At 33.1% G+C, this 26,425-nt stretch overlaps 1 protein-coding gene across 2 annotated transcripts in view; it reads left to right on the top strand.

The window, feature by feature from the left end:
• LOC145675620 (adipokinetic hormone/corazonin-related peptide receptor variant I-like) overlaps positions 1 to 16,978 on the top strand; it is a 57,966-nt gene extending 40,988 nt beyond the window's left edge. For both annotated transcript variants that reach the window (XM_081746171.1, XM_081746162.1), the window contains exons 5-9: positions 1,273 to 1,486; positions 3,223 to 3,349; positions 8,678 to 8,833; positions 11,897 to 11,967; positions 16,766 to 16,978. In XM_081746171.1, the coding sequence (XP_081602297.1) occupies positions 1,273 to 1,486; positions 3,223 to 3,349; positions 8,678 to 8,833; positions 11,897 to 11,967; positions 16,766 to 16,779 (582 nt within the window). In that variant the 3' untranslated portion in view covers positions 16,780 to 16,978. The remainder of the gene's footprint in view (positions 1 to 1,272; positions 1,487 to 3,222; positions 3,350 to 8,677; positions 8,834 to 11,896; positions 11,968 to 16,765) is intronic.
• Positions 16,979 to 26,425: the final 9,447 nt, after the last annotated feature.

Here is a 26,425-nt window from a genome sequence, read left to right as displayed (position 1 = left end):
AGTTTGATTTCACCTACATACCGAAGAAGTAATTTTTGGATGTCTGTTCGTTTGTACGTTTGTTCTGATATATATATATATATATATATATATATAATCATCAACCATACAATATTGTATTTTTTGGTTTTCTGGGAAAAAATGCCGGATGGATGACTTACTCTTAGGGATAAGTTGGTTTTGGATGATTTTCTAAAACACGACTTTGTTGATTTCCGATAAATATGAAATATACCTGTAGTAACTTTTCCTTTGCTTTAGATTGTCACATTTCATAAATAAATATTTTATTATACTTTGTTCAAAATAAAAAACGAATTGACATTAGAATAAGAAGTGCTACTCTGTTACCACATCATGAGTATTCCGCTAAGGCGTCCTCTATAACCTCACCCTCTCTAATGAAAAACAGTTATAGAGGACACTTCAGAGGGATAATTCATTATGTGGCAAGAGGGTAACACTCTTTCTCTAAATGCCAATTCGTTTCTTATTTTGGATAGAGTATAGTAGCTCTAAGCAATTTCTCATAGAAAAAAATCCATAAGGAGTAGGTTATTCTTAAGGATGTTTTTGAACAATTTTCTCAAATACAATTCAAAAGATTTTGTTTCTACTTCATTACTAACCCTGTAATGTGAAGTAAGTAATTTTACTTTAAAATCTAATATAGTGTACACTGCTCTCGACTGTAATCTCGTTTCGGACGAGTTTCTCGAAAGTTGTTCTGGGAGTTTTGTTCATATTTCAGGAACGAATGCCTATAATGTTGTATAGACTATTTCTCATGGTAAAAAGAGATAGTTTACTCTTAGAAGTGACTTTTCTTTACACGAAGTTTCTTGAAATGATCATTATAATTTGTTTCATATTTCATATGTAAATGGTTCAGTTATTAATGTAGTATTATATGATTTAATTGAATAAAATGGGTACCACAAAGTTTGATATAGTCGCCCATATCGTTTTTCAGCATTGAGAATTTGCATAGCTAAATGAGTCAAATGACAAAATCTTCGAGAATGAGGTATTACTATTTAAATACCCCATGAATTAGCTTTAACTATACTTAGAAGAGCTGTTTTTTAGCTCATTTCTACTTAAATATAAAAATACAAATATTACTAAGTGCAAAATAGCACATATTTCCATAATTTCTCCGGAAACCTAATCTTTTTATATTTTCGAAATTCATTTAGGACTAATTTACTGTATATAAAAATATCATAATGGACAATATATATGTTTATACTAACTTTCCCTCTGTTTCAGGTTGTGATATTTCGAGTAGAGGCACATCCATTATTTCCAGACTATCAACAATGTGCTACGATATTTTTCCTGAGGAATTTTAAGCAGCCACATGAGTTTTTCTATTGGCTGTTTGGTTTCATTTTCATGTATGGCTTCCCTTTAATAACTATCATCTTCTGTTATACATCTATAATTTATGTTATATGTAAGGAAAGCAACCGAGAAGAGAGTGGTAAGTTCTTGTTATCATCAATTGTTGACAGAATTAAATTTGATTGTATAATATGGAATAATAGTATCAATCTGGATTTCATTGCTACTATACCTTGGATGCTGATTCAAATCTAGCTTCTGTTTTTATTGATCTCACTTCTTGATAATAAGAATACAGAACGTCTGAAATCGGAGCAATTTTAATTGTAGCATAAAAATGATTGCCCTAGAATGAAGTTATCATTACTCTAGAATGATTGCCCTACAATGAGTTCATCTTGTCTCTACTCCTATTCTCAATAATGTTATTCCTTGACTTCATCCTCCTAAATTTCTACGTTTTTGAACTAACTGGAAAAAGAACTGGTCGCCCTACTGTCTGTTCTAGTGACCTAGTTCTAGTATACCTAGCTTTAGACAAATAAGTTACAATACGGCAAAATGTAAAGACAAAAAGCGTATCGATGTCGAAAGAAAAGCACGTTTCATTTTCAAGTACTTACACATTTTTTAAATGCTGGTGCAGAATAATTCGAACATTTTGTTAATAATGTTATGAGGTGTTTATGATATGCTGTTTATAAGAAGTCAAAGATGCCTCCTGAACATGCCTTTATGAGAAGTCAACCTAACTCACTTTACGAAATCGTCTTTTTTTTTTTTTTTCTTTTACAGCTACAATAAATAAAGACATGGAACAAATAATAAAGACATGAAAGATAATGACATGAAAAAAAGCATGAAAATTATTGCCTACTGAAAACAATCATGAATGGTTGACTTATTAAGAAATAATTAGTTGTATCTCAGGAATGAGAAATATGACTAAATATCTAGCGTGTCCGTATGTCTTAGCGTAAATGTTAAATAATGCATATGGAAAGATGGAATATTTGAAAACTTATTGTGGTGTATATGATGTATTATGAAGTAGATTAAATCTTAACATTGTAATCCTACGTACCCATTAGATAAGGAATGGGAATTCATGTATGACTTTCCATAGAGAAGAATCAATATTGTATTTCTAAATAACTTTTCTCTTTCTCATTCGAGTGCTCCAAAGTAAACGGTTGAATGAAAAGGAGTTTTCAACTTGCCTTTATACTCGTAACATCGATACTTGTAGTGTGGTTAACACCATAACATTGAAACTATTGTTCTACGACAAGACGTTCAAAGTTTTAAGGACAAAGTGAAATTAGTTGGAGTGAAAGATTGAGTTGCATTCCTATTGAGACAATTACAAGCTACTATTTTTTTTTTTTTTTTTTTTTTTTTTAATAGAGATTTCATTTAGACGAGCTCCAAGAACTCCACAAAATAGCACTAAAATTTGTAAGAAATTCAGATTGTCACTTGTGACCACTTTGTCAGCCAACTAATCTGAATGTACTCTTTCTACAGACATTCAGGCTTGGAAATTTCAATATGTCTAAATTTCCCTTTCCGTAATTACAAATATAAAAGGCACATAAAGCTTTCTGTTCATTTCAGTGTTGAAGAGGCTTTATGATTTACATAAAGTTTTATTAGCAAAGACATCGTCATCTTTATGTGTAATATCATAATTTACATGAACATTTTTAACTTTGTGTATTACGTTTTTGTTAATATCTCAACAAAACTAAACTAAACGTTCGAACTGATCAATAACCTCTGCAGAATTTATACATTGTTTAATAAAGTATTAATGTGTAGCAAGCCAAAAATGTTCTTTTTAACACTAATCCTCTGTAAATTTATTAATTTCAGAGCACTGCATGAGAAGATCTAGCTCAGGAAACTTAGGTCGAGCAAAAGTTCGAACTTTGAAATTAACGGTTGTCATAGTCTCAGCGTTTGTTCTTTGTTGGACACCTTACTATATGTTCTGTATGCTGTAAGTAGTAATCCTGAACAATTAATGTAACTTAATTGTAATTATATATATAGTGTGTGTATACGTATATGTGTACGTGTGTGTGTGTCAATTTTATAAACACAGCATACATACAGATACTTATCAATTTAATGGAAACACATTAAAAATCAACTTACCATATTAATATTTCATTAGACCAAGGGCGCCGATTTCTCTGTAAATTTGGGAGGCTCCATTCAGATGTGTATTTGGTTACAGACAAGGGTCTAAGAAGACATATATAAGGATTTTAAGATAAATTGAATTCAAATTATGCCAAATATGGTATAATCATAAAAAATACATACAACAATAAAAATACTTATAAAAAATACATATTCATACAAATACATGGGGGCCCACATGAGTATTGGGGGGTCGGGACCTCCCATAGGATCGACACTTGCATTAGACCACATTTCGTTTTCAGCAACTCTGATTAGACTTGAGATTGAGTCATTGAAGTCGTGAATGCTAGCTAATGGAATATTCCGCATTCCGCGTGCAGTGCAATCACTCATTTCCGTGAGAAAAGATGGAGGCGGAAACCTGTGTCGCATCCATGTTTATAAAACAGACCACAGATGTTCAAGTACATTTAGATCTGGGGATTGGTTCGAGCTAGGGAATGTGTTTAATTTCATACCGATGGTCCTCAAATCATGCTTCAACAGCTCTAGTTATGTGAATGGGCACATTATCATTCTGGAATATGGAGTTACTGGCCGGAAACAACTTCTGGATCATAGGGTGCACATGCTTTCCTAAAAGATGGCATAATCACGGACAGTGACATGACGCGACCTGTAAGCGTCAGCACAGGACCACTGAAAACCAGTATATTTTTGCCCACAGCATCACAGAGCAGTGGTCATGTTTCGCGGTTGGACAGAGACATTGCAGATTATAATGTCCGCCACACATATGCATTCTGTGATTGAAATAAGTGAATGATGACTCATCAGACCACACTACCACACATTTCCAAGCTCAGCAATACATGTTGCACGTTCGCGATACCATTGGCGCCACGCTGAAGTGTTATAGTCCCTTGTTAGCGGTTTCGCCAGTGCAACTCGACCCCGCATGTCCATGTCATATAACTCACTGCGAACTGTGATTGTCGACACAGGCTGTACAAGGTGCTGCTTGAGTTCCTCCACCACTTTCAGTGCAGTTCCACAACAGTTCAGAGTGATAATGTGCTTTAATGTTTGGCAGAACTTGTCACTCAGGGCTTTCTTCTGATCACTGTTGCTCTTTGCCGACGTGGTTTTACCCTAAGTTTTATAGGCCGTCATCACCTTGGGTATTGTCCTTCGCGACACACCCAACATACCTATAATCCGTCACACTTGCACCACATAACTATCACTTAGAATAGACTTAACAAGAAATTCCTTTGTTCACATATAAATATAGAATTTTAAATATTTTGTCTTTTAGTTATGTTTTATTAATAATGTGATTATATCATATGATATAGAAGGTTGAATAACAGCAATGACGTAATACCTTTTTAGTAATGATAAAACATTAATGTAAGTTAGTATATACTAATAGTAATTTTAAGTAAAATATCCAAAGAAAATGAAAGCGAAGCGCCCAAGATTGTGTTATTATTACTATTATATAATTTCGTATGTTATTTGCTCCATTATTATTGCAATTTTTACAAATATGGTAATCAATTTAAACAAACTTCATATTCATATACATAATCGTGAATAACTTTTTTTTTTATCCTTGAGGACATTACAAACCATTGGATGAAGTTCTTAGCGAAAGTCCTTTATGGTCGTCAACTTTGATGTCTTCCAGAATTATTTGTGTGAATGGTGTTTTCCAAGACTTACTTCTAGTGAATATTAATATGCAAAACAGTGATGCCCAATGAAAATCGTAAACCTTAACTTAATTTTAGTGATTTGTCACATATTGGTTTCCAATCGCAGTGAACTTCATATGGTGTTATAGAAATGGGCATAACTGAAGAAACTTTTCAGTCCCTACGGCCGCCATGTGACACTAGTTTTTAAACCTTTATCAAAACAACAGCCAGGGTCTGTATTAATAAGTCACTAAACTATTTTAGTTTTATGAATTTAGAGAGATATGGAAAAATATGTCATTAATTTTAAAAAAGGCTGCCTAAAACAAGCAACGTACAAGATAAATTTACACAAAATTACATTTATACACATTATGTATGGTCTTTGCAGTTTCGCAACATAAAAATGAGTAAGAAAAGATGCAATTTTTTTACATTAATAACGTTAAGACTTACGAACCCTACCTTTAAAAGCAGTTTCATCGTTATTAATATACATTACAAGCGCGAAAAATGGGGGACCAGAGTTCTTGAACTGCTTGCTGCTGCTTGTGACTTTTAAGATAGGAAAAGGAGTTGACAAAAAAAAAAAAAAAAAAAAAAGCAATTTTAGATGCAAACTAGACTAACCCAATGAAAACTTTTCCACAACTTGCACAAACGAAGTTCGAAAATTTTTTTTGGAATCACTCTAATGATTAATAATACAAATTCGTCACAACAATGAAACAGTCATAAATTACTCGTACTGGCTGCTCGGTGATAAGTTTTTAAAACTATAGTTAATGAACAATGGAAAGATTTTGAAATTATGATAAGAGAAGACGGTGTCAACAACGGGAAAAGATTAAAAATAAATATAAATTCATAGCTGAAATGTTAATTATCTCTTTCTAGCCAAACACGTTCTTGTTACTTGAATATTTACAAATGTTAGAACCCTGTGTCATATTCATATGCGCATGGATAATAAAATTCTGAAATTTCCTGAAGAAGAGTATGAAAAAAAAGAGATTACCATCTAGGGCCATATTGGCCCATGCGTAAATACGGTCCTACATGAATGGTCAAAATAATCTACGTATTTATTTTGAACAACTGCCACAATCTATATAAATAACCATTAGTATTGGCTCCCACAGAGAAGTTTGGTGTTACTACTCGAACACTTCAAATTGCAATTTCCGAGAGTTCAGATTGCACGAAACTTCTTATTATTAACAGCGCCTCAATTGCTTCGGTAATGAACTAAACATTGTTGAATCATTACTTAAAAATTTGGGTTTGGATAAGTTTAGAAATACCTTAGATCTAGCATTTAGAACAAAGTATTAAGAACTAATTAAAATTTTTCTAGACTCTTAACAAGATAATACAAGAAATAACTTCACTTAAAAAATTACGACACATTTCAATTGTTCATTATTATTACTGTGTCACCATATACTGCGAAGTTTTCACATTAATATCTGTGTTTTAAAGTAATCATTAAAATGTTTGACACCGCATATCTACATTTTACTAGACATGTTTTTCTTTTCACACAAACAAACACACAAATACACACACACACACACACACACACACATATATATATATATATATATATATATATATATATATATATATATATATATATATATATATATATATATAAGTAATGTAACCCATCTCCCTCAGATTGCACTTTCTTGTTTTTAAGTGTCTCAAATATTGTTCTTTCCTGTGCTTATTCCAACAATTTCTTATATTTTTGTTTGTTCTACACAACTAATTTCTCCATTTTTCGTAATAATACATTGCTACTTTCTTAAATCATTTCTTTGTAACACTCAACTTTAATATAAAACATTTCAAGATTCCGTAAGTGTTTACTTAAGAAATACTAAAATAGGCTTATCTTTTCCCCAAATCTTTCTCGCGATTCTTTGTTTTGTTTTTATTTACCATTCTACTGAAACATTACTTGATTATATTTTGCACTGATATTGAAATCAATTCAATTAAATATAATAATGGTTAATTTTCCATTTAATTACCCACATTAAAATATCGGTGAACAGGGATGAACTGGTTCGCCGGGCAGTTGGGCAAGTGCTCGATATCCTTTTTCCTTTATGAATTTCCAGAAAATCTATTTAATAACGGAAATTAAAAAAAATATATTTTCCTAGAATATTTACATTATTTTTTTAAATAGTACACAAAATAATCTCGTATCTTGTGAATTTTACTTGATAATAACTTTGCAATGCAAGTGTAAGGTTGGCTAATCTGAAATTACAGCTTTATTGCCGGACGCTGCAGCTGCATTCTCCAATCAAATTTCGAACTAAAACTACACTTTTGGTTGAAGTTTCTTTATTTTAAAATTATATGCTTTCGTATGTTCGAAACTAGATGTGTTTATAGACATAATGTGAAGCATCTATAGCAATAGACATCTATTAATGACATAATATATCTCTCTCCGACCAAGTACTGTGACACCTTCCTAACATCTATACCGCCGTCCTTCCGTATGGAGCCAGTCCACCCCTGCTGGTGACAATTTAAATTGTTGCAATTTAAATTGTTCCTTATTAGAACTGTAAATAAGATATCTATAACAATAAAATGGTATTTTTAACGTTATGTGTGAAAATAGTCTAGAAATGCAAAATTTTAGACTGTACTACATACAAATTTAATTCTATCCATTACGACTCTGGAACTTACTAACGGAATAATTAACACTTCTGACCAGAGTATAATACTTATTTATTAAAACTAAAATACAATGCAACGGTTTCGATAACTTAACGTTATCTTCATCCAAGTTAGTGTCTGATGAAGATAGCGTTAAGTTGTCGATTACCGTTACATTGTATTTTAGTTTTAGTAAATAAGTATTATACTCTGGTCAGAAGTGTTAATTATTCCTTTACAAATTTAATATTTTCAGTTAACGCAAAATAATAGAATGTAATCTTTCTACCTACAAGGGACAGCTTTTATTATTATTATTTCGAAGATTGTTGATACGAAATGAATTTAATAAGGAAATTAACATTTACAACCACTACAAGGAAAGATAGGGATTAATTTTCTCTAGCGAATTCAATGGTATTTCATCTTCTCTCTTTATGTTAATTTAACGCAACAATATATGTTTTAGCTATAAAACTATGCTATGAAGGCAAAATATATTTAAAATATTTACTTAATTCTAAAGTGAACATAAATTAATTCTATTCTTTAACTATGTTATCCTCTTTCTTCAGTCGAGAAAGACATACCATAAAAACATTTGACTTGTACAACATTCCACATAAATACATTCTATTAGTGTATTTCAAAGATTAAAAAAAAATCAATGTTTTTGGATATGAAAGTTGATTCTATTATATTGAATACTTGTAATATTTTCATTATGTTACTTATTGTTTGCATCTATCACATGCTTTAATTCTAATCCCAAATGTGTTTTTTCGTAGATATTGGATTGACCGTGAATATTTTACGAGTCTGGATCCACTTGTTAAAAAAGTCTTCTTTTTGTTTGCCTGTACTAATTCATGTGTGAATCCAATTGTTTATGGGTGGTTTAACTTCAAAAACAGAAGCACTCAAAAGGAAAGGCGCAGAGCTGCGTAAGTACAGAAGATTAGGATGTTTATTTTACATAAAATAGGAAAAATTGTTTTATGTTTAGAAGTTAATCTTTTCAGAACAATTAAAACATGATTTGGGAACAGAGTTAGAAGGTCGAAAGAGTAGTTGTAACATCTCTCCAAGCAGAAATCACATGTGTAAATTTTACTGGAGAGAAATAAACATGATCGAATAACAGAATATTCAATATTTCCTATTTTGATCTTCGCAAAAAAAAAAAAAAAAAAAAAAATCTTTTGGGTTTAATATGATACTTCTTTCAAGGTCCTAAGGTTACTATATACTATTTCGAATACTGAACGTAGGTTATTGACACAAAAGGCTAGAAATATAACACTTAACAACGAAGGTGCTCTTGGCAGAAAAGAAAATCTACTACAAATATTGTATAGTTTAACTATCTTATGCATTTCAGCATAACTTTTTGTTTTTTGAAAATTATATGCTAACATTATGCTAAAAACCGTCCACAAATGTGTACCAAAACTATTGTAATAACTTTGTAAGATGTGCTTAACATTGTGTTTATTACATAAAAGCCTCTTTATACAATAATAAAGTTTTAATGATAACTTACATACCTATAATATTGACATTCGTTACACTCCTCAATATAAATAGCTTCCCAAATCAGATGAATCGGGAAAGCGTAAGATATTGGAACAAATTAATTCAAAGATGGAGACTTGGGGGGTCTCATTCCATGTGGATTTGCGTCAATACAACGTAAAATATGCATTTTGGTTTGCAATAATCGGTATGTCATTTACAATTATTTGTTCCAGCTTTTGCGTTGCGGTCCGCTAAATTTTACAAGGACCGTTATGAAATGACCACATTAAAACAGCACGAGAGAAGGCTAACTAAGAATGACCAAGTTGGCTTTGTCTTTTATTGCAAACTAGCAGCGTTCACCCCGCTTCGCTGCGGTCACCCCGGAACGCAATAAACTTTGTTACTTAGATAATTTTTACTTTTTCGCTTTCAAGTGATATGATAAAAACCATAGAAGATTGCAGTAAATCTTAACATTATATCGCCTGTCATTTATGTTAACCCGCCCCGCTTCGCTGCGGTCATCCCGGTGCTGGCATATTGTAAAAGTGTCTGTAAAAATAAGCAAATCAATTAAAAAATTTTAAACAGAAGATTCAAGCTATTTTCCGCTGTATATCGCCTGTCATTTATGTTAACCCGCCGAGTGACACGGTCATGCGGGTTGCATATAAATACGTTTATTTTTACCTATGATGAACTAATAACAAAGGATTTGTACGTTATGGACACTTGAATGGTCAATTATCTCAAGACACTGGTAATTAAAAATTAAAGTGATATGATAAAAACCATCTAGGGTCCAAATCCTAATAACCCCCCAAAAATGAAAGAAATTGGTTCAGCCGTATTAGCGTGATGAGCGGACAAATTTTTGTACGTTCTCTTTTATATATATAGATGATATAAATGCTTTCTTCTTAGCCTTAATAGATTAACTTCTATGTAATTGTTAAACCGTATACGAGTGTGTATGGCTGAAACTAAAGTGGTAGGATTTAGAGTTACTACAGAGGAGATGCATGTTTTAAACTGAACTCACAGATGAATCATGTAAATCATAATATGATTTAACGAAAACACAATCTCGTTCTCTGCTTTTTCAATATTTTGTAAAGTAATAACAAAAACTAGTTATAGATGAATAAATAATAGGCACTCACTTTGTGTCCAGAAAATAATTGCAGTTAAATATTTCAGTTCTCGCTGGAACTTTCGCGAGAAACCTTTCTTATAGTTGCGTACCCCACAGCGTCCATTAGTTAAACAATAATAATCTCACAAATCGCATGTATGTTCTCTAGTCTAAGAAGACTTTACGACATTTGTTACGACATTTGTTGAAAAAAATGCCCTTCAATTGATTGTTTTAATTAGACTAAATTAGGCTTGTACTTAAATTAGAGCAGTTAGGTGTTCAGGACAGAAACAAGAACCCATGAAAGGATATTTGGGTAACGATGGTTTAATCTAGGATTGAAGACGGTAATCTAAATTTTAACACTCCTAATTTTAGTACTGTATCAAAGCATTATAATACAATAATGCCAAATTCGAAGCTCGGATGAACTTCTAAAAGACATGACTTATGTCGTCCTTTTCCTAATTGAAAAAGTCATTTGAACGATAAAAATGATTTATATTTTATTACATTACATATAAAATATACCGGACTTCTACAGATATACAATAAAACAAATAACAGTTACGTCATTCCTGGAATAGAGAAAAGTTTATATATATATATATATATATATATATATATATATATATATATATATATATATATATGTGTGTGTGTGTGTGTGTGTGTGTGTGTATGTGTTTAATATTCGGTGAATGAAATTTCATTTTCCTACTTTTAATTTCGAGAAAATAAACACTTCCTGTAACGATATGACACATTTTAAGAAGTCTTTGTTTGATTTATGTAATCTTTGTTACAGCCCATTTCAACATTGTGACGAAAGATACTGAAAGATACATATCCTGAATTAAAGTTACAACAAAGAAGTTAGTTAACGTCTTGCTTGTTAAAAATGTATCCTTGACCCTTAGTTAACTATTCTTGGGACGTTAAACCGATTGGAATACAATCAATTCTTGATATATCTGATCATTTTTGCAGATATATCAGTTAGGAATTCTTTGCAGATGTCCTGTTGGTGCATTTTTAACTAATGAGTAGAATATATATATTTTAATGTTTTAAAACTATGAATGTAAATTTCTAGTTCTAAAAAGTAGGCTATTCTGACAGATTTTTTAAACCAGTATAATTTAGAAACAATATTATTTTGACAACATATTATTTATTCGGATTAAAATATTTTAAAGGAAACTAGTATGTACGCTTTCAACTATATCGATTATATTAAAATATATTATTAATTTATATTTTTCAGTAATACCTAAGTAAAATCATAGTTTTGGAAATCAGGTAATTCAGTGCGCAAAAATAAAAATAATTTGTGTTTTTGTTTCAGGATGGCTAGAAGGAATACGAAAATGCTTACGTTAGTATACAAAGATGGCTCAAAATCGGAATTTTCAAATGGTAAATGTTTTATTTAATCTACTTAATGTATAGTTTCCTAGATATTCATGATTTATTTCTCTTGAAATTTTACTTTATTTTGTGCTCTACTGATGATATTTTAAGCTTCACCAATTTAAGCTTAGGATTTCTTTTTTCATTTTTCTAAAAATTAAACAAGGAAAGGCATTAAATGATCACTGCTCTGTGCACTGTTAAGGTAAGTCGAGTGAGCGGAGCCTTTCTTCGGTTATCTATAAGCAAATTTACCCCATTGTCAATGATAATTTGTTTACTAATTGTGATCTCCCCGCGTCCTCGGAACAAATCGGTCCTCGTCGAAAAGCACGTATTAGAGGTAAGACACAGAAACACCATGTTCAACAAACAACGAATTTTTCCCTGCAAGCGTAATATGACGGTGTGTACAAATCGCTTTCCCCAAAACCCCATATGATATTGGGGAAAGCTGCTTTGTACCCATCTTGTATAATTGGTTCATACAACTTTTAACAGGAACCGATAGAAGAGGTTAGGATCTGGTTCCCAAAGTGAAAGAAGGTAAGATAAGTTTAGGTTGTGTCAAATGCAGGAAACTATTCTGTTAGAAATCCGTAAATTTAGTTCAACTCGTTAAGAGCCATTCAAATATTTGAAGGTTTGATAGAATGATTGTAATGACTGGACGTCGTAGTGTAAAGTAAAACTATTAGTCTATTTGATATTGAGGCAGGATGAGATTATTATAATAGACAAGAGGATCAGCAAACGTCTAGCAGTTTATTCTTTACTTTCTCTCTCCCATTCAGGCCTTATTCACGCAGACGCTTAGTATAAGTAGGATAAGTTATTATTACGTCCTTGAAACTGGATATGAGTGAAGAGTAATTACTACTGAGGAGGGTCCATGCTATCATTACTGAGAAGGTCCATATTATCACTTGCATACTATAACCCTTGAGAAAGTTCTCACATTACTAAATACTAAATTCCACATCATTCCACATCTATTGAACTGTGAGTAAATTGTTATTCCACAAGGAGTTAAGACGATCGAACTGTCACTATTCGTAAATCCTAACTATATATAAAACTACATGAACTACCTCACTGACATAAAATAACGAATACTTCCGGTTGACATGTGAAGTTGAAATTTGGCATGATTGTAGATTTTCGGGACTAACCCACAGGAAAATTACCAAAAGTTAATATTTTTAATTTTTAAGTGGTCTAAAGGGAGATGAAGAAATTCTCATGTTATTTAAATGCGCGTTTTCTTGGGATACAAAATTTTATCTTTTAGATAGTTTAAATAGGAAAAGAAACTTGAAATTCGGTAGAATGGTGGATTTAAGAGATGCAAGGCCGTAGGCCGAGCAAACGCGGTGGTCTGGGGGGCGAAGTTTCCAGCTAGCCAAAGGCTACTATATATATAAAACCCAATAAAAGATAAAAACTGCTGATTCAGGGCGAAACAGAATCATAACTTATACACCTAAAATTAAACTGTTGCATTTATATGTACTGATCTACGTTGGTCAGAGGGCCAAAGGACTTGAATCTAGTAAGAAATTATTTCATGAGTAAACTGTATCACAAAAATAATAAATATTATGGTTAAGTCAGTTCCATATTCCACACTCTCAATCCAATGATGCCTGTAAGAAATGGAGTTCAATAGTTGTTATTTTATCAAATTAACAGAGCGGATATTTTATTTTACTTTTGCACAATCAAAACTAATTTTTACTATCATAGGAACATAAACTGTAAAATTTCTACTCTGTTAAATTAGCTTGCATTGCATGAAAAACAGATCCAGCTTTCTTTCTTCTTCACCTTACAAGTGTTTCTTCATATTATGGACCCGAGACATATTTTTAAATGGTTTATAATCTCGAATTGTATTCTAATGAAATTAGTAATAAACTTTGATTGTAAAACTCTTATTGGAAGATGTCATCAATTTATGTTGTCTTCATTTCGATCATTATTCCTTGTATTTGATTTGATCTGGAGATGATTGCGTAAAAGGATATTTTTTTCAAAGTCCCGTCACTTCTCTTGAAGTACTAAATATTCAAACTATAGAAAATTTTAATTATAACTATTTTTTCTATAGATGTACACTTTGTTTATTGAGTTTTATGTGTAATGGATGTCTGTTTCTTTAATGTCTAAATGTCTAACACGTCAGTATGGTCTCTATCGTGCTCCGAACACAAAATAATATGTCGCCAGATTCTGTGGGATATTCTTCTCAGCATTGCTGGAGTAACCCACCTGAAAGCAAATATCACAGCTTCTTACAATTCATCAATCGTAGCATAATGTTGTGCTGCAACAATATTGATGATGAATTCCCAGAGCGAATTGTCATAGGTCGTTAAGTTCGGGATTCGAAGTGGGAGCGGGCAATGAAAGCGATCCGCGGCCAATTCAGCGTTCTGAAAACACCTTATTGAGGTATTCTCGAACTGAAGAGGAAAAATAAGGATGTGTTCCATCTTGTTGAAACCAACATTCTCCTTGACTCCTCGGATTTCTGAAAGGAAAATGAACCAATTTCTTAGCATACCAAGATATCGACGTTGGTTAACAGGTCCATCAAAAAATATGGACCGTAAATTTGATTGCTGTCCATGGCATGGGTAGGGTCATTCTCAATCTCCTCATAAAAATAAGGGGGTTTCTTTGACTCGAAGCCAGTATTTCTTGCTCGGAAGCTTCGGTACATGATACATTCATAACTGATAATCATTTTCCACGTTTGAGGATAGTGTCAAACACCTGAAAAAGGTCACATGCCTCCTTCCTTCGGTTTAAATTATTATCAGATAATTCTTGAACAAATTTAGGTCAATATGAGTGTAATGTTTCATGTGTTTGCACAGAGTTGACCAAGATATATCGAATTCCGCGGACGTTTGCGAGTTTACTTTATTGGTGATCTTTTCAACTGACTCCACGACTTGTATGCGTTGTTTCTCTCTTGTGGGCGATCTACCGCTCCGTGGTTTATCCTTCAACCACGATAGAAAACAGTCTCTGTTCTCAATGTAAAAGTGTTCTCTTTGGAGGGGAATATCGTCCGAATCGTAGTTGGAAATTCATACACACCTGCTCCAACGTTTTCCTTGTTCAGGGTTTTTCGTGAACCCAAGTGCTTGTGACGATGCGTTCTCCAATGGTATAGTCACTTGTATTAGGCATTGTTTATACCTGAAATAAGAAAGAAATGCATTGTAATTCCGTCATATATATTTACAGTTTATATAAGTCAGTTAAGGGGGGAGGGGACGGGACTTTGTAATCGCCTTGTATATCTGTTCTCTCTGAAGATTTTTTGGTGATTATTATGTATATACATGTGTGTTTCTTAAGAACTACTGCCTGTGTCCTGCAGAAACTGAGAACTGTTTTTATTGCTTTCCAACTAAATTTAGAAAAAAAATTCTTAAAATTGAAAAGTCCATAGCCTGAATGCAGATGTAAATTGAACAATAATTGTTGTCGTTTATCTTCGAAAAGTTTGCATTCAAAAATAATATAATAAATAGTTCCGTCACCCTTGCGGCACCAGCAGTTACATGTTTGTTTCTGATTTCAAAAGTTTGACTTGTATTAAAGCAGTCTCAAGAAGGAGCCTATAAAAAAAAGTATAATTTTAGATCTTGACCAGAACTGTAAATATTTCCAATGTTTATTTTCTTTATTTTTCATAGAAGGCCAATAGGTTTTATCTGGGTGGTGTAGATTATTGTTCTTCACTATATAATTGTAATTATGATGTGGAATTTTGATAGGAAAGACCAAATTCTTGGTGCAAGAATTCTTCGCTGTTGGGTCACTTATGTTCGTATTTTTATGTCAACATATGATTTTTTGAAATTAAATGAAATATCTACTTAGTTAGAATACGATATAAGTATTTTATATTAAATATGGGCAACAAAGCTTTAGAGTTCCAAAGAATACCCCTCAACACACACTTATGGAATCGGAACAAATACATGCTAAGATTTTTTTTTTGTTTAATATATAGTAAATCCTGTCGAATAACAAATGTTTCTTCTTTATAAATAGTGAGGGATTTTGGTAATTTAAATTTTAATGTAACATCTTTAGAAGGAGTGTAAATTGTTGTACCAACATTTTGTTCTTCAAATTTAGATGCATTTGTAAACATTCGAGTTGATTATGACTTTAATTCCTGAGTGTAAAATTTCCAAATGATATTATATGTTCTTTCCCTTAAGTAGTCGTCTTCTAGCCTGAGATAATTTGGTATTATGATCTTGATTTTAATCAAATTAGGATAATAGTCCAATTCAAAACAAGGAATTAAAGCAATCTTATGTATAAAAGGATTAAGAATTTTTAAAGTTGTAAATGTTTTGACTATCCAAGATAAACTTTCCTTATATGGAAAAAATGAAATCTTTGAAATTTACGTCCCACGGTTATGCCTGCTAGGCTAAAGGAGACGGTGATGGTGAGAAATGAATGAAATGGTGAAATGAAGAAAGAAGAGAATCCCAAAAGAAACCCATTCACAAGATATTTGTTCACCACAATGATAAAATAAGCACAAATATAATTATTTTGTCTTTTCATTTGTAACTAACTTGTATTAAAAGTAGGCAAAGTTCACCTATATATATAATGAAATTGAAAAATTATTGAAGTTTGTAATTCGCACTAGAATTAAAAATAAATCCACCGGAGTGATAGAAGTAAAATTTATCACCATAATGTAGCTATTATTGTTAAAAAAAGATACTATTGTAATTACTTTCTCATATACTTTTTTCAGGTGGTGTGAAGTAGATGAGCTACCTAAATATGAATTCGAATTCTGAGGGACCAGCAACACTTACTAATACTGCCATATGATTAAGTTCCATATATTTGTGAAGTTTTATGTGGAATAGAATGTATTCAGAAAAACTACTGTGTACTTCAAAATAATGTAAATTACATGACCAAATGTATATAATAATAAATATATTTTCCTATTTTAAAATTATTTTCATATTTGTTCCTTTATTTATATATTACCTACATAGATAATGAATAAATACATTACGTTTTTTCGACTACGTCCAAAATTTGGAAGCAAATAAGTTACCTAAAGGGTGGAAAATAAATCTTTAAAGCAACTAGTATGATTTCCAAATGCCACTAATTCAGAATTGTGGAATACTATTTAAGTTCTTAAAGGTTACGCTGAATATCAGAAATTTACTGCAAAGATATTAAACAGTGCTTCGATCAGTGCGGTGCCCGGGGTATTATCCCCAGGTTTCCAGATTTACTGTCCTCCGCAAAAAATTGTTAAATCTATGATTGGTATAGTAAAAGAAAACTGTGTAGAAGAAGAAAAAATGGAAATGTACCTTCACCATAATCAGAGACTACAGCCCTCTATCGAGAGACCGTACTAACTGACAGAGACAACTGATGAAACAAAAGTCAGATGTCAGAAATCAAAGTTTTCATGACATAGATGAAGATTATTTAAAGCAGATGTACAATCCTTCAAACTATTTTCAAAAATTGTGAGTAACACAGTGTGTCAACATTAAAATATATTAAGTTCAACTCAGGCGCGCACCCAGAAATTTTATTTGGAAAGGGTCCAAGCTTTGGAGACGGATCCAATAAGAACCACTACATGTAGTGTTAGCCGGGTATTATTCTGCACCCGAAAAGACGATATGTAATTTTAGAAAAAAAAATGATTAAACTAGATTGTGTTTATAAGAGGAGTACAGATGAAGTGTAAGATCAAATTTTCTTGCTATGTCAACCATTTCCATGTTAAACAAGTATACTGTAGTTTTATTGAGAAAGTGTACAAATGTATGTTGAGTTAGGAAGTATTTTGCGAGGGTCCGAACCCGGTGGACTCCCCGTGGGTGCATTCCTGGTTCCACTCTAGGTTATGATGGACTAAAATGTGCATGTGTGAAAAATATTAACTATTCCTGTGCCAACAGCTACTGTTGAAAGATCTTTAAGCACAGTATTCGAATACTGACACCGTTAAGAAATCCAGGATTTCTATTAAAGGAGAGGAAGTTCGAAGTGAAGATCTTTAAATTCATCTTCTTAAGCAATAATTATCAAAAGATAGAAAAGGGTCGATTTGGTTTAAATAAGGAATGCCTTTGCAAGTACTATTACAACGTGATTTAATAATGTATTATAAGTAATATAACTAATATTTTTTGCTATATTTAATCCTCTGCTATGTTAATCATTTACTATTGAATTTAATAAATTAGGTATTTACAATAAAATATAAGTAATTATATAAGTTATATATGTAATAAGTTGTAAAATAATGTTACTGATTATTCTAATTTGAATTACTGACAAGAAGCGATACCTTAAAAACCTTTAGATGTTAGATTTGGTTCAAACAAAATTTTCTTTGCTATTCATGCAGAGAAATCCCGAGTGAATTTTTAAAAAGTGCAGTTTTAAAATAATAGTAAATATATCCTTGGCTTAGATGTTTTTGTATCATAATAAGATTTATTATTTACTATTTTCAAATTCATTAGTAATCACTTGAACGAATCGAACTTTTTTCGATTTTTTTTCTAAAATGAGAAACAAAACAGTAAAGAAATGTAACATTTTTTAAAATCTTGTGTTATTTTATATAGTACCCGTAGAATAAAACTCTTGTCAATTACATTAATTTAAAACATTAACACCAGTGTGGTATTCAGGATTTTGTTTCAGAAACGTTGGCTAAGTCCAAAATATCAATAAACCTAGTTTCAAACTTCCAAACTATTCTACGCAGAAGTGTCGAAAGTCTTATAGAACGACTTTGTCCGTCTGTCTGTCAAAGGCATCAGAGCAAAAACGGTAAGAGATATCAAGAAGTGGCTTTCTACAATCGATTCACCGTATTTCATTTTCTCTGTTAACTCTGTATTCAAACCGAAAATGCTTCAAATTTGACATTTCCGGTTTTAACCTTTATTACCATAGAAGAAAAATGATAAAAGTAGAGAGAAGTTTTTTTTTTTTTTTTTTTGAAAACGATTCAGCGTCTCAAGGCAACATACTATAACTAACAGAAACACTCTATCAAAACCAGAAGTGATACAAATTTAATATTAGTTTTGGTTTCAATGCTGATTGCCACAAAACATAAACGGTAAGACATATTAAGAGACAGCTTTCTGCAATCGATTCATTGTTCTATTAATAGGTTTCATCTTCTTTACTAACTCTTTACTCAAACCGGAAGTGGTTAAAATTAGCCATTTCCGTTTTCAATACCTATCGTTATAGAACAGAAAAAAAATGAAATGAAATCTTTAAGTTTTACGTCCCATGTTTATGCCGGTTAGGCTAAAGGAGACGGTGATAATGAGCAATGAATGAAATGGTGGAATGAAGAAAGTGGGAGGAAACGGGAGAACCCCGATAAAACCCACGAGCACAGTGTTTGTCCACACAGCACGAGCTGAGATCGAACCAGGGACCCCCAAGCACTGGAGGTGAACGCTCTACCACTGAGCAACCGCCCCCTCCTATGCCATAGAACAGAAATGGTAATAGATAGCAGGAAGTGGTTTTCTACAGTCCCAAGAGAACATATCGTTACAACTCGCAACACTCTACCAATAACGGAAATAGGTGAAGTTTACTACTACTTCTGTTTTCAACACTGATTTTGATAGAGCAAGAACGGTAAGATATATAGAGATTAAGTTTTCTGTAATTGATTCAGCTTCGTAAAACTAGGTTCCATCCTCTTCGTTAACCATATATTTGGTCTAGGAATTAATTCGTGTGGTTGGTACGCACACATTGAAGCTGTAGTACAAACACAAAATACATAAATACCTTAAGAAAAATATTGTCCATCGCTAGCCACCACTTTCGCCCATCTGTCAGGCAATGTACGGATTCCGTGGCGAAAGAAGTCCTCATCCTTGGAAGCGATCCAGTCAGAGACCCTTGTTTCGATATCTTCTGAAGAAGTAAACCGCTGTCCAATCAAATCGTTGTTCATGCAATCGAACAAGTAGTAGTCCGAAGGAGCAACGTCTGGTGAATACGGCGGGTGGGGTAAAACTTCCCATCCGACATTTTCTAAATAGGTTTTGACCGGTTTTGCGACATGTGGGCGAGCGTTATCATGTTGAACAATAAGTTTATCATGTCTGTTCTCCCATTCTGGTCGTGTTCTGGCCAGAGCTTGCTTCAAACGCATTAATTGTCGTCGATAACGTTCTCCATTCATAGTTTCACCCGGTTGCAGCAGCTCATAGTACACCACACCTTTCATATCCCACCATATGCACAGCATAACCTTTAAGATATCGAGATGCAGTTCAAGTAGTACAACTATAACTACTGGTTGCGATAAAGTAATGAGATCGAAGATAGAATCTCTTTCTCGGACGCTGAATCGATATCAAAAAGCCATTACTTACTGTTTTTTTCATTGTACTCCCTTAGTATTTATGTTATACGGCGATAAAGGTTAAAACCAAAAATCGTTTATTTGAACCATTCCAGTTTGAATAAAGGATTAGGGGAGGAGATACAACCAATTCTTGGGGAGCTGAATTGATTACCAAAAAAAAATAAATAAATTTCTTGATAACTTTTACAATTTTTGATCTATAAAAATAAGTATTGCATACATTAGTACCAGTAAATTCAAACACTTCCAGTTTCGATAGTGTTCTTAGTTGTGATTATATCTCGACACGTTGTACCTATTACAAGAAAAGAAAAGAAAAAACAACTGAATTTCGTTTATCAGTAGGCTTCCAAATTATGGGAATTCAGTACTCAAATTTGAAGTAGTGCATCAACAACTACTGATTGCAATAGGCTAATAAGATCAAAGATGAAACCTGTTCCTCGGATGCAGAATCCATATCAAAAGCAATAACGTTTACTCGCTATTCCGTACTAGTGCAGGAATTTTAGGTCAAAATTAGGGGTTTATAAAAAAAATCATACAAGCAAGGAACTTTGCACAGTTGTTGTACTTGACCTCCTAATCAACATACTAAAAGTCCCCTAAGATTGACCGTGAGCTTCGGCCGCCATATTGGAAAATGGCCGCCAATTTTCAGTTTTTCGCAGATATTTCCAAAATGAGCACAGATAGCGTAAACTATAAACAGAGAAGATATGTAGAGAATTGAAAAATGCACATTTTGGTGTATAATTCATCTCTCTAGCTTTATTCGTTCAGGAGATATGAAGTCTTAAGTTATGGGAACTTTGTTATTTTGTGCATAGTGCGGTTTCTCAGGCAGAATTCGATCACTACAGATTGCATACTTACTGAAATTGTACATTGAAATGAAGAGGGAAAAAATACAGATTTTAGTGTATAAAATGTTTATATATCTCAATCAGTGGCTTGTAAATCACACAGTAATAGTACTTTCGATTAATAAAGTTTACAATAAATATAATTACTTTGTACTAGACTTGAACATCTATTGAGCATGGCTTATTTTACTTAACAGACCTCTAACTTTGAGTTAATATTTCTGCAGTTTTTATATTATTTCCAAAGGTGCCACTATACTTTTATATCTAAGGATGCTAAAATACATTGGGATACAATAATTTATATTGAAAATTATTATTAAAAGTATGATCTGAAGTGTGTTCTTTTGTCTATGTAATTTAAATACAAATGTAATTTGAATATCTATCTAATTTAAATATCAAATACAATTCATCCTCATTTTCTTGCGAAGTAGGAATATCTGGGTAGTTATCACACGAAACACTCTGGCAATAACCCCACATGGGCGAACAAGAGAGCCCAGCGTTAAAACAAACACAATTCTTCTCACAATTACCTTACGTTTTTTCTAAGATATTGCGTAATAACCCAGAAGTGCAGGTTCCAGGTCTAAGCAAACCGACAACAATTTGTTGATAGATTGTATCTATCAGCAATTTGTAGGCTTTAATGAATTTCCCTTCCATTCCTGCACTTGATGATATATACGAATAAAATGTTGCTTTGCGGTTGCACTTGTTGGGGGTAGCAGTGTGAGATCAAATCTGGAACTTAATGTTTGCTTACCCATGAGAAAATTGTACCCATAATAACGATACTTATCAAGGCTCTGGCTTTTCTTGGCACCATAGGATTGAAGCAGAAATCTTTCGTCATCTTCGGCTATTGTTTCTTTGGTAGACAACGGATCATTGAACACTAAAACTGATGTCCTCAAATCTTTATCTTTCTGGAGAATACGTATGACTTGAAGTTTACACTTTCGATATACTATAGCTGAGGTTGTGTCACCTGTTGATGCATGCAAAAACAACAGTACATCACATATTTCTTCCCCAAATAATAACTGTTGCTGATAAATATTAAATATAGTTTTCTGTTTCTTAGTCGTAGAGGCAGGCCTTAAGACACTTTTCCTTTTTTAATGCTGTTAACATAATTAAAAGATCAGCAGTGACGTAACAAACGGTTTTTGGGCCTCCCCGCAGACAGCGTGGAGTGGGGTCCCTTCTCTACATCCCACGAGGCCTGATGGCTTGAGCCCCCCCACCGCAATGCGGGATCTGCTGGGCACTTATTTACGCACCTGAAGATCAGTGTTCTGACCGACAACAACAACAGGTACTACTTGGCATTTTGCATTTTCAAGTTACATTAACGATTGAAATAGCTTCTACTTGGCAGATCTTCACATTGGACTTCAAACAACGAGCTACCAAAGTATTAATTAAGGCAACTTTATTATTGCGATTACCTAAAAATTCAGCTTGCGTATAGGTAAATGAATCTTCTTGAAAGTGAATTGTTGCCAACGTTGTGCATGCTGTTCTCCTCTGTTCCTCAATTCCTTCAGTCGTTGGCTGTTTAGAATATCCATCAAAAATAACGATGCAATTTTCACCGTAATGAAATACTATGTACATGTAACAGTCAAGAATATCACCGTATGATACAACAAAATGCAGAATATATCCATCTAAAACATGAATAGCATTCGTTAGTACTTTGAAGTTGCTTTCTTCACATTTAAAAGCAGAAACTAAAGATGACTTGATGCCCTTTCTCATTGAGATGTTATCAAATAATGAAGGTGGTTTTGGGGAAAGCTCATATTGGAAGCAATCTTTTAACTGATCAATTCCTTTTACGAGACACAGATAATTCTATGGAGTAATTTTTGGCTATTAATAACTATATTACTGTCACGGATTTCTATTCCTGCTGCAAGGGGCACTTCCTTACCTTGTTTGATTATGCATGAATATTAAATATATATATAAAATTAAGATGTGTATATTAATTAGTAAGTCAGGCCTGACGCATTTATCTGACACTATTTATGTAATATAAGTATAGCGTAATATATATAATTTTAGTATGTTTATATGTAAATGAATATAAATATCAATTAGAAAATTATCCCAATCATTTATTTAGTTAGATCAAATATTACTCTCGTGCCCACTTGATTATAGACCTGGTAGAGAGCAGGCCCGTATCCAAGAGGTCTAGGGGGGCCGGGCCCCCCTAAATTTTTGCTGGTTCTCTAAATGTTCACGGTAGGCTTGCAAATGAACTATAATATGATGATGAACTATCATATGGTTGGATCGGGCCCTCCCCTAACTTCAGCCGGGCCCCCTTACATTTTTGGGCTGACTACGGGCCTGGTAGAGAGGCTAGTTTCTTGAAGATTTCTCTTTGTTGCTTGCTTTTCCAGGAATTTTCCATTGCTGTAGAAGTTTCCAGAACCGTTGCTAAGTTAAATTTTTTCTTTGTTTTTTCTGTCCCCGGCAAAGCATATAAAAAAGCGGATTTTTAAAATGGCTTTCGCTGTTTCAGCTAGGAAGGCCTGTAGGGTGAAGGTCTCTCTATACTGGTGCCTGTTCAGTCCGAAGGAAATTAGCAAGTAAGCTTTTTTTTTTTTTTCGGGAGTTGCTCTTTATATTAGTTACTGGATGTCCAGTGGATATGTTAGTCCTTGGCTTCCAGTCCCGCTAGAGAAAGTGGTCTCTGGCCATAACTTATGTGAATTCCCGAGATAGGAGTAGGAATTAAAGAATAAAGTAGGATTTTTGAGCTCTACGTCTGAATAATGGCTTAATTGGGCTCTAGTTTAATGGTTAGGGAGAGAGAGTAAAAAGTAATTTGTTCTTGGGGTGATCCTAGGGAGAGAGTGAACCAGGACACTTAGGATTTTGAAATCTCCAGGTGCTGGAGGTTTTTCCCATGAAATTTGAATCCAGGTTGCGATTTGGGTTCGATTCCCCGTACAGTCAGGCGGTAGTGAAGCCTGGCTGGTGTTTCTGTTTTCACACTGTAACTTTCGTGTACGAAAATATTAGTGTGCCAGGCGTAATATAATAGCTGGGCCATGAGTGACGGTTGCTACTCCTTGATTCCCTAAGTTTACCAATCCTTTAAGATTTTAATTAGTTTCCTATCTGGATTTCTGAGCGTGTTGAAAGTCCAAACTAGGTGAAGACCTGACTGTTTCTGTAATGAAGTTTAACAGTCTTTGAAAGCAAGGAATATGGACATAGAGTAGAGAGAGTACTGGTTTCCATATTAACACATTTCCAAAGAGATTTTAGAGAAGTTTTATTGTTTAAGTTTAGAGATATTGAAATTAGAGTCTGTGCTCCTTGAACTCTCTCGATGAGTTTTTTGGGAAGCCGAGCAAGATATTAAAGTTGTCTTTCAAGGCCAAAGTAATGACCTTTGAATCTAGAAATTACTAGTCACTCACCTTAAATAAATTACAGGAAATTTAATTATAATAAACTAGTTATCCACCATAAATTTCTTGAGTTTTCATTTTAACTCAATCGTATTTAGAACCTGTTACCTAGACGACAGCGAGCGGTCGATTTATTTCTTGAGGAGTTTATTTATTTTGTTGTAAGGTAAAAATGACAGACTCACTAGTTTGAGTGGTGTGATTAAGAAACGCGAATTAGATTTATAATTCGTCTATATAAAATCGTCCGCTTGCTGTCGCCTAGGTAACAGGTTCTAAATACGATTGAGTTAAAATGAAAACTCAAGAAATTTATGGTGGATAACTAGTTTATTATAATTAAATTTCCTGTAATTTAGGTAAGATGAGTGATATAAAAAGATCACAAACGAAGATAAATTAAATCAATATAATTTTTATTTTATTTATTTATTTATTTATTTTTACCTTACACTGCATCCATTGAAACCAGAGGGGTAACTTTGTCCTTTCATTTCAGTATTGAGTATTGAAAGTGTGCGGCTCTAGTAGCTCAAAATATCTTCAGTATTCCTTGGCATTTATTTATGGACTGTCCTCTCACATGTATCTTACAAGAGCTCGATGGGTAACAAATCCGAATTACTGTGGCGACTATTCCATTTGTTGCCATGTGTCTTCTTTGCGTTGCAGATAAATACTCATAGCGTGAAAGAATGTGGGTTGAAATGTTGTTGTAGTAAAATTCACTGACCAAATCCACGTTTCTGATCGAACTCAATGCCTCATTTAAACTTTGTGCAACACATTTTTGTCCATTATTCCATTCATTCGAACTAACTTAAACGTGGTAGTCTGTAAAGCATCCCCAAACACTGACGCTATCTTCTCTGTGTCTCTTTGCAGGTACTCACGGTTGGGATGAAATCGCTGTACGGGTCGATGATGCACAAACTTCTTCCATTGGAAGACGAAAAGTTGGAATTTAGATTCGTTGGTCCAGAGGGTCTTCTTCCATTGTTCATCGTTCCAATCGTTATTATTATTATTATTATTATTATTATTATTATTATTATTATTATTATTATTATTATTATTATTATTATTATTATTATTATTATTATTCAGTAAGAGCATTGAAATTATTTTCAATGCACAATTTGAGTAAATATGCAATCTGTAGTGATCGAATTCTACCTGAGAAACCATACTATCTGCACAAAATAACGAAGTTCCAATAACTTAAATCTTCATATCTCCTGAACAAATAAAGCTAGAGAGATGTAAAAATGAAATGAAATCTGTGAGCTTTACGTCTCACGGTTATGCCGGTTAGGCTAAAGGAGACGGTGATGATGAGTAATGAATGAAATGGTGGAATGGAGAAAGTGGGAGGAAACGGGAGAAGGGCGCCTTATGCAATGGGCGCACTGTACGCCTCGCGTTTTTTTTTTTTTTTTTTTTTTTTTTTTTTTTACCAATATTAACAGTACGTATTCATTTCACGGAACTGACATATAGAAGAATAAAACCGTTTATCTTTGATGTGGTTTCGCAAGGGCGCCTTATGTATAGGGCGCACTGTACTCTTCGCGGGTTCTTCACCAATAACAACTGTAAGAATTTATTATATGCAAATGAACCTTTATATATAATGTGATGTTTCGGAGGGCGCACCGGGACATGTCCCGGTGGGCCAGCACAGGCTTGGGAGGAACCTATTCTTG

The sequence above is a fragment of the Thermobia domestica genome, chromosome 2 (genome assembly GCF_964235325.1).
Source record: "Thermobia domestica chromosome 2, izTheDome1.hap1.1, whole genome shotgun sequence".
In the NCBI taxonomy this organism is placed as follows: Eukaryota; Metazoa; Arthropoda; class Insecta; order Zygentoma; family Lepismatidae; genus Thermobia; species Thermobia domestica.
This window is presented reverse-complemented; position numbering and strand designations above follow the sequence as displayed.